Raw genomic sequence first — 10,135 nt, forward strand, 5'->3', positions numbered from 1 at the left:
GTATCTACAGTATTAATTCATATATGATAATATTATATATATTATGTTTTTGTATATTTTGAATTTCGAATACATCTTTTTAATGAATTAATGCATTATATTCCGAACGAAGTGAACTATGTTTTATTTTTTGTGCGTGTGTCTGTCATCATGTTTTGCAGTAGTAATAGTGTTTTGATTTTTGACTTAAGTTCCTCTTTGAAAAGGAAATTGAATCTAGTTTGTACTTTGGAGGGTCAAAAGTAAAAAATTTCCAGTGGTTTTCAAAAACGTCAGGAAAAGCTCTAAAAAAGTAACGGAAAACAGTAATTTTTACGCATAATCAGTTTTTGACAAAATCAATTTTTTTATTTTGCTGTAACTCAAAAACGAATCATTGTAAATACTTGAAATTTTCAACAGATGTTTATATTCGCGTTATCTGTTTACGAATTCAAATTTTCAAAAATTTTGAATTTTTTTAAGCTATTTGCAGACAATTGAAATTTACGACTTTTCTAAATTGTTTTTTTTGAAATGCCGATAAAAAAATTTGGCTTTCCAAAAAATCTTTAAAATTTAATACAAGGTTCATTATAAGTTCTACTTATCGTAGTAAAAAAAAAATCAAAAATCGTTAGTCACAATTTTTGTTTATAAGCATAACATTAAATATGTTAACGAAATCTATCAAAATTTTAAAATTTGCAAGAAATGATGAAGTTGAAAACTCGTAAAATTGTTGTGGTTAAAAAACCCCAATACAAGGTTATCCATAAGTTTTCCTTCAAATAACTGTAAAAAAAATTCTATCGTCAATATGGAAAAATTTTTATGAACGTATGAAATTTAATTTTTTACGAAATCGCGTTAAATAACGAATTATATTATAATTTAAATATAAGTAATAATATAATAATATATCCTACTAATTATCCTAGACTGACAAATCAACTCCGTTCAGAATCGTTTTTCGTATACAATGATACCTGCAGTCATTAGCTCATTTCATTCAAATTGAACACTCAAATAGTGACATACTCTCCATCTCTATATAGGTACTATACAGCAGAGCAATACTCACTTGTCCACCCTTTTTTATTTATATTTTATCGATTATTTGTAAATTTATATGTTTCGAATCAAAGATAATCATAAAAAGTTGATTTATAAAATATTGTCTTGATACCTATCATGGTTATGAAAATTTTTTAGAACAAACTGGCCGAACATATTACCGATTAAGCAAAATATTTATTTTTCAATATTAATTTAAGATAAACCATACCAACAAAAAAATATTATGTATGTATAAAACAATAATTAGTTTAAACATAGGTAACAAAAAAATATCCTTAATGTTAGTTGTTACCAAATAATATCGGTAAATTCAAACTAAATATCTCAGTCCTCAGAGTTCTAAATATTGTCTATTATCCATACCATAATCATTTTCAGAGAACTATCAATGAGGCAAAGAACTTCCCATAGAAAACTTTAAACTAACAAAACTTCCCAAGGCCATACAGGTTGAAGTATTAATATTTATTATAACTATGAGTTTTACATTCTGTGTCCTCAATACATTTTATACTTAGTGGACAATGGTTTTGGTTTTTAAAATTTAAATGAAACCACGACCGTAACTAGTAGACACTAGACAAAATTAATTCAGAATCGTGAAAGAAATTCATCACTCAAGATCTGCAGACGGCAAGACGTCTATGGTCTATTCGCGGTAAATAATATCCACAATATATTATCCGTGCCACGATCTTAGATTTTTCAACGTCTGCCCGTGTTGAAATCAATAAATCATAATAAAATGTATTCTATACTTCTATAGTTAACTCTTGTTATCAACATATCACTAATCGGCTATGTGTTCGTTATCAGTTATCACGTTCATATCAGACTATCAGAGATTCAGAGCGTTTGTACAACGTGCATGATTGCGGGACGTCCCAAGTAAAGTTTTCGACGTCGTGCACTCGTGAGTCGTGACTCGTACAGACTTTAACAGTATAAATCCGAGTTAATACTCATTATCTATTTAAAAATTATTAAAAACTTTAGCAGCCAGCAAGTGTTTTTGTCCTATGATATAGAACTTACACAACATTTTTGAAATCAGTCATGGTATGCTACGATAATGTAATTATTGGATGTTTCTTCGTTTTTGTTACTAAACGTTTTGTAAATTTTATAGACTGAAACTCGTAAAGGCACTGTTAAGGTAGAGTACCTGCGACAGATTGAAAAAGATATCCAACGTCAATGGGATGAACAAAAGATACATGAAATCAATGCACCGCCATCCAAGAATATTAAGAGGAACGGTGATGAAAAATATTTGGCTACGTTTCCTTTTCCATACATGAATGGTAGACTACATTTAGGACACACATTTTCCCTTTCGAAATGCGAGGTATTTAGATTATTGGATTTTATGTCCTCTAAACGCAAACAAAAACATAAAATTAGTGTCAATGTCTTGCTTTTAGTTTGCGGTCAGATATCAACGTTTGAAAGGCAAACAAGTCTTGTTTCCATTTGGTTTCCATTGTACGGGTATGCCTATCAAAGCATGTGCAGATAAATTAAAATGGGAGATCCAGACATTTGGCTGTCCTCCATGCTTTCCAGATGATGATGATGAGGAATTAGAAGTTGAAATAAATACAGATATTATAAAGGACAAGAGTAAAGGCAAAAAGGTTAATATTACAAACAATTAAATACCAATAAAACTTGTATATCTTACTGATGGAAATTGTTGTATAGAGTAAAGCAATTGCAAAAGGCAGTAAAGCAAAGTATCAATGGCAAATCATGAAAAGTTTGGGTTTTGAAGATGATGAACAAATACGAAGTTTTGAAGATCCTTTGACGTGGTTGAATTATTTTCCTCCATTAGCTGTCAACGATCTTAAAAGTATTGGTATTCATGTAAGCATGTTCAATCAAGTGTTTGTATAATTTCTATGATCTCACTAAATGTTGATTTTGATATTTAGGTTGATTGGCGTAGAACATTCATTACAACAAATGAGAATCCTTTTTTTGATAGTTTTGTTCGTTGGCAATTTTTACGCCTTCGAGATAATAATAAAATAAAATTTGGAAAACGGTATACTGTTTTTTCACCAAAAGATAATCAACCATGCATGGACCATGACAGAGCCAAAGGTGAAGGTGTTGGTCCTCAAGAATATACTTTAGTTAAAATGAAATTAGTTCAACCCTATCCTGAAAAACTTAAATTCACCAAAAAGTATTAACATATTATTAATAATACTATGATTTATTAACTATATATTTTTAATTTACAAATTAACTGTTCAGGTCTTTAAAAAATAAACCAGTATTTTTAGTTGCTGCTACTTTACGACCAGAAACAATGTATGGTCAAACCAATTGTTGGGTACACCCGGACTTGGAATATGTTGCTTTTAAATTAAAAGATGAAAGTATTTTCGTTTGTAGTGAAAGAGCTGCTAAGAACATGTCATATCAAGGGTTTACAGCAAAAAATGGAGAATATGAAATTATCACAAAACTAAAAGGACAAGTAATTTTAAACTTAACCCATTTGCATTTTAAAATCACTTAAATAATTAAAAATAAATAGTCACTTGCCCATTTTTTAGGATATTTTAGGTGCTAAGTTGAACGCACCACTTAGTTTTAATGACATTATATATACCTTACCAATGTTATCTATCAAGCCTGATAAAGGTACTGGAGTTGTTACAAGTGTTCCTTCTGATTCACCAGATGATTATGCAGCTTTAACTGATTTAAAAAAGAAACCAGCATTCCGTGAAAAATATTATATTACTGATGAAATGGTTCTTCCATTTGAACCTGTGAGTAATAGTTGTTAGATTTTAAATAGGATCAATAAATATTTTTAATACATGACACCTATAAAATATGTATAATAATATAATTTTCTTGATTAATTTCTTTTAGATACCTATTATTGAAATCCCAGACTTTGGAAACTTATGTGCTGTAACAGTGTACGATGAATTAAAAATACAAAGTCAAAATGATAAAGATAAATTACAAATAGCTAAAGAGAAAGTTTACTTAAAAGCATTCTATGAAGGGGTAAGTTTTAATTGAGTTTAATTGTTAAAATGCTTGTTATTTATATTAATTTCAAATTCAGGTACTAATTGTTGGTGAATTCAAAGGGCAAAAGGTACAAGATGTTAAAAAAGCTTTACAAAAAAAACTTACTGACTCCAAAGAAGCTGTTATTTATTATGAACCTGAAAAAACAATTATGTCTAGGTACGTTAAACATTTTGATTTTATAATTTCAGAAATATATTTTTTTAATAACTGATTTACAGGTCAGGCGATGAATGTGTTATTGCATTGTGTGATCAATGGTATTTGGATTATGGCGAATCAGAATGGAAAGCAGCTGCAGAGTTGGCATTAAAGAATTTGAATACTTACCACGAAGAAGTTAGGAAAAACTTTACATCGTGTTTAAATTGGTTACACGAATATGCTTGTTCTAGAACTTACGGACTAGGTAATGAAATCATATTTTATCTTTTACTAAACTCCGTTTATCAATAATACAATATATTTGAATATAAAAGGAACAAAATTGCCATGGGATGAATATTGGTTGATTGAGTCTTTATCTGATTCTACTATTTATATGGCATATTATACTGTTGCTCATTTTCTACAAGAAGGAACGTTCAAAGGAGAAAATGGAAACAGTTACAATATCAAGTGAGTAAATATAAATAATCAATATCAGATTAATATTATTTATTAATAGTCAATGATTAAAGAAAAATGTATTATTTGTTAAATAAATTTATAAGTATAATTAATTTATACTTATAAAAGTTATAATTAAATGATATAATAATTAATAATATTTAATTTATTTAAGTATAATTTATAAATTTATATTTGTTTTTTGAAATAATCAGTCTATGATATTTGTACTTTAGGCCAGAGGAGATGACTCCAGAAGTTTGGGATTATATATTTTTGGATAATAAAAATTATCCTAAACAATGTAAAATTAATAAAAAATATTTGGATATTATGAAAAATGAATTTGAATACTGGTATCCTGTAGACTTACGATGTTCTGGTAAAGATTTAATTCAGAATCATTTAACATTCTTTATATATAACCATTGTGCAATTTGGGCAAAACGGCCAGATCTTTGGCCGAAGAGTATAAGAGCAAATGGACATTTATTATTAAATTCAGCCAAGGTAAATTGATTTTTTTATATTTTTATATGTTGATCATTATTTATATTCTATTTATTCCAGATGTCTAAATCGGATGGAAATTTCATGACATTGGAAGAAGCGGTGAATAAGTTTAGTGCTGATGGTATGAGATTTTGTTTAGCCGATGCTGGAGATGCAATTGAAGACGCAAATTTTGTTGAAAATATGGCTGATGCAGGTATTTCATTTTTTGAATAAGTTATTAAATTATTATTTTAGAGCAGGGGTCTTCAACCTTCGGCCCGCGATCATACTTTTAAGTATAAATAAATTTAATCATAAATGTTATGATAGTAAAAACTAAATTTTTGTATAAAATACAATGTTTTTAATATTAACTATAATAGCATAACTTTTAGAAAACATTATGTGGTCCGCAGCATAAAAAGGTTGAAGACCCCTATTTTAGAGACTATTATACTATTTTAAAGAATAATCATTTTTATAGGTATTTTAAGATTATATACGTTTATTGAATGGGTTAAAGAAGTACTAGCTTCAGAGGCTACACTTAGAAATGGGCCGACTGATTCGTTTACAGATACTGTATTTATGAGGTAACTAAAAGTCTTAATTTTTATTTATTCAATTTTATTAAAATACTTAAAAATAAGTTGCTCATCAAAAATGATATTTTTCAGCGAAATAAATCTTAAAATTCAACAAACTGGTGAATATTATGAAAAACTTTTATTCAAAGAAGCTTTGAGAACTGGTTTCTTTGAATTACAAGCCGCTCGTGATAGATATCGTGAACTTTGTGGTAATCCAGAACTTGGAGGTGAATGTATGCATAAAGAACTGATATTCCATTTCATCAAGGTTCAAACTATTTTGTTGGCTCCAATTTGTCCACATGTCTCCGAACATGTTTACCAGCTATTAGGAAATGTAATTATTTAAAAAACTAATTTTTTTGTTTTTCTGTAGACAAAGATTTTATTTTACATTATAATTATTATAATTTAATTTAATAGAATGATAGTGTTGTCAAAGCAAGTTGGCCACAAGCCGATAAAGTTGATTATAAGCTACTTCAAAGCGGTGAATACTTGATGGAAGCAGCCCATTCGTTTAGACTGCAACAAAAAAATATTTTGAACATTGGAGCAAAAAAGAATCTTGCCAAAGCCAAAGTGGTGGAAAAACCTACAAAAGCCATTGCATGGGTTGCAAAAACATTCCCCCCATGGCAAACGACCATATTGGAAACAATGAAACAGCTTTATTCGGTACGTAACAATTATTTATTTGGAGAGATTGGGGTAGGCCTCTTCATCAGGGTGTTAGTTTTCTTTTTAAGATAATAGCAAGTGGTCAGTTGTCAAGAAGTTCATTATATTGGAAATTATTTTTTAGTGATTACATATAACTATGCAATTCTTGTGTTTTTGTGAACAGTACTATTATGACATATAGCTTCCGTACGCACATAAAACTATTGGCAAATGACACTTTTTTAAATTATGAAATTTTTGTATGTCATATTGATTTATCTAGTAATCAGATAGACATTCTGAAAACAGATTATAAATTTTATATTCATTTATCTTTAAATGCACATTTTAAATTATTTATTTAATTGCATGTGATAATATTCCAAATTTTTAAAATGTTAAAATCAAATTTAGGAGGGTTTCAAAGTTAAAATTTAAAAATTGAGAAAGTTTTTCCTGAGTACAATTCATCAAAAATTCAGATCTGTTTTTAGGAATGTTATTACATTTAAAATTTAATCGGTGTAATAAACAAAAGACTGATATTTATGGTACAATAAAAAAATTATTTGTTATCCTCTTAAGAAGACCTCACATACTCCACATACTCGTGTGTTATTCCCAACTTACAAACATACAACACATTACAGTGAAACCTCTATATAGTGGACAGCCATGGGGAATTATAAAATTTCCACTATTGAGAAAACCTCTACATAGAAGACATTTGTAAGAAATTATTAAATGTCCACTATAGAGAGATGCTGTAGAAAATTGATTTTACATATAGGCGCATACATATTACATATAAATTGAAATATTTATTTATTATTTATTATATAAGTATGTATTAAAAAGTGTATAAAAATGTTTAATGTTTATGTACAATTAGAAAACTCTGTAATCTTTTTTGGGGTAAATTTTTTCTGCTCTTCAGAGTGAATTTGCAAATTGGCTACCATTTGTCATTTGTCGAATAAGAAAATCATTAAGATAAGATAAAATATGAACGTATGAAATATATAATAGATAAATATAGTATTTTAAATTTTTATTACTTAAACATTAATTTTGACATATATTGTGTCCATTTATGAGAGGTAATTTTTAATTTTGGTACCAGTTTTTAGTGTCCACTATTAAGAGGTTATAACTCCTATTATTTACATACATTTTGCCGGGGAATTTAAAAATGTCCACTATTGGGGAGGGTCCACTATTGAGAGGTATCCATTAATAGAGGTTTTACTGTACACAGAAAATTTGTGATTCACCGAACCAATTTTGTATTGATAAGTTAAGTTGTTCTTAGCTCTAAATTATCTCCGAAAAGATGGTTCCCATTTAGTTTACCCATACCTGAATTCATTTTAAGTAATAGTGTAATAAACTAATAAACATACTATATTGGTAACAGTACGCGATCCAAAAATTAACGTTAGACACAGGAGCCAGGAAGCATATTTAGATATAAATAATTGAGGGAAGAGACATAATAAAAAGTAAAAACACAAAAATTTGTAATCGTAATTGTCGTTTAAAAATATACAGTTTAATAGCTACATAATAGGTACTGTCTGTGTTTATAAATTATAAATAGATTATATAGACTAAATAACTTTAGTACTTTAGTATTATGATATTTGGTAAAATGCATATATAGGTAGGTAAGTACGCCTAATATTGAGAGGGCAACGAGCCTTTATATATTATTATTGTATTTAATAAGACAAGTTTTATTTGAGACACTACGTTTTTGTGTACGCAGGAAAACGGCAATATTTTACCAGACAATAAGGTCATTTCGTCTGCTTTGGGAAAAAAAGATTCACTTAAAAAATACATGAAACGAGCAATGCCGTTCGCACAAATGGTGAAAGAGAAATTGATCAAGGTGGGCGATTCCGCTTTCAACGTCAAATTAGATTTTGACGAAAAGCGCGTCCTCGAAGTGAACAGAACCTATCTAGAAAACACTTTGGATGTTAGTATTTCATTTTATTTTTTACGCGTTGTGCAACAAAATACGATGATTTTTATCGTTTTCAGTTGGAAAATTTTGACATTAAATACTCAGACAGTAGCGAAGCACCTGAAAATATACGTAACGAATGTTGTCCGGGAGAACCGTACATTACGTTCTTGCCGCCGGACGCATCGCTGAGTCTTCTCGTCGTCAATCCACAGCCGCAAAAAGCGTTTTTCCAACGGGAACTTTCCGTTTACGATGGCGACAGCGTTGAAAAGTTGATAAAGAGGCTGAAAAAAATAGATCTAAAACTGAGTAAGTGCACAATATTACTACGTTTATATTTTTATGTTGATGTTCATTATACAGGGGAAACTCATTAGGGCAACCACCCATTAATGTTTAAGGCACGCATGACGTGTTATTGTATAATATAATCTACAATAATACACAATAACATTTGAAATTGTAAATACCAAGTAAACACTTTTCCTCAATTTTATCATTGAAGTTCTTTCAGACAAATATTTCTGAGGATTTTTAGTGCTACTATTATCGGCATAAATGCAATTGTACCATGCCCATTGCAGTGTTTAAAAAAAAAGTTACATTTTTTTTTGCGGGATTTGAAAAAAAAATGGATTTTGTAAAAATTGTTGACCAAAAAATTTTCTTCAAAAATACTGTATGATTTATTTTTATATTGTATTGTTTTTGACGCTGAATATGATAAAATCGTCAATACTTACCTATCCTGTGGGTTATGGGGAGGGGAAGCAGTGGCGTCTAGGTTATTTTAATATAAAGTGGTTTAACTTCAATCGAGAAACACTTTCTGATAATGTAACATTAAGTATATTTTAAAGTCCATCTGATTTCTAAGTTTAAACACTGAAATTAGTTTGACTCTTAATGAACATCAACTAATTGCATATTATTATATTATGATATCCAAACTAATCCGTTAAATAATAATATAATTAATCCATACCCACAACACTTTTTGATTAACCAGCATCCAACAAAATAAGTCTATGGCGATATAAAGATCCAGTTTTGGGACCAAGGTTGATACCCAATTATTTACAACCGACAGAGAACAGCGTTGTGATGACTTCAGAAACAAGATTTTTCATTGATACGGAAAAGAAAATCATTGGATATACTGACAGCCAGTCGAAAAAACATCCGCTTGGAAATAGCTTAATCTATCTTGTTCAGTAGTTAAGTTGTCCTGTATGTTCTGTTTTATATCAATTTAATTCAAAATTTGATGTTCTGGCTACTGACTATATAAACCTCTACTTGTCATGAAGATTACCATCGATATCAACAGTAATGATTCCTAACTTCTTTCTTTCTTACTTTATGGGGTGAAGAATCCATAATGAGTACATTACTTTGATAATCTAACAAACATAATCAATATATTTCATAAAACTACATTCAATAAAAATGTTTTTCATTATATAAACATTGACATTATTTAATACTTTATCCTTTTAGTTTAAATTAGAATAGATAAGTAAATGTCCTTGTAAGTTGTAATTGATGATACTTTGTATAAGTACAATAAATTGTGCTAAAAAATATTTATATCACTCAACCCAAAAATCCCCAAAATCTGTGCAATATTATTTTCATTTACACTTACAAACAAAACTCGTAAATTATAGTAACTATAGAC

At 28.9% G+C, this 10,135-nt stretch overlaps 1 protein-coding gene across 1 annotated transcript; it reads left to right on the forward strand.

Moving 5' to 3' along the window:
- Window positions 1-1,908: 1,908 nt before the first annotated feature.
- LOC132919495 (leucine--tRNA ligase, cytoplasmic) lies at window positions 1,909-9,922 on the forward strand. Its single transcript, XM_060981157.1, has 19 exons — window positions 1,909-2,118; window positions 2,189-2,407; window positions 2,484-2,696; window positions 2,764-2,928; window positions 2,997-3,253; window positions 3,325-3,550; window positions 3,630-3,848; window positions 3,955-4,095; window positions 4,157-4,281; window positions 4,344-4,531; window positions 4,602-4,740; window positions 4,968-5,241; window positions 5,302-5,440; window positions 5,711-5,819; window positions 5,904-6,153; window positions 6,240-6,494; window positions 8,248-8,463; window positions 8,529-8,763; window positions 9,464-9,922. Exons 1-19 carry the CDS (start codon window positions 2,116-2,118, stop codon window positions 9,670-9,672), a joined length of 3,582 nt encoding a protein of 1,193 aa, XP_060837140.1. The 5' UTR covers window positions 1,909-2,115; the 3' UTR covers window positions 9,673-9,922.
- The last annotated feature ends 213 nt before the right edge of the window (window positions 9,923-10,135 follow it).

The sequence above is a fragment of the Rhopalosiphum padi genome, chromosome 1 (genome assembly GCF_020882245.1).
Source record: "Rhopalosiphum padi isolate XX-2018 chromosome 1, ASM2088224v1, whole genome shotgun sequence".
Classification (NCBI taxonomy): Eukaryota; Metazoa; Arthropoda; class Insecta; order Hemiptera; family Aphididae; genus Rhopalosiphum; species Rhopalosiphum padi.

Bases quoted from the DNA above. Each gene is read 5' to 3' on its own strand.
- LOC132919495 (XM_060981157.1), top strand. The intron at 4,096-4,156 runs GTAAGTTTTAAT...TTTCAAATTCAG, and splicing joins TAAAAGCATTCTATGAAGGG to GTACTAATTGTTGGTGAATT. The intron at 4,282-4,343 runs GTACGTTAAACA...ACTGATTTACAG, and splicing joins GAAAAAACAATTATGTCTAG to GTCAGGCGATGAATGTGTTA.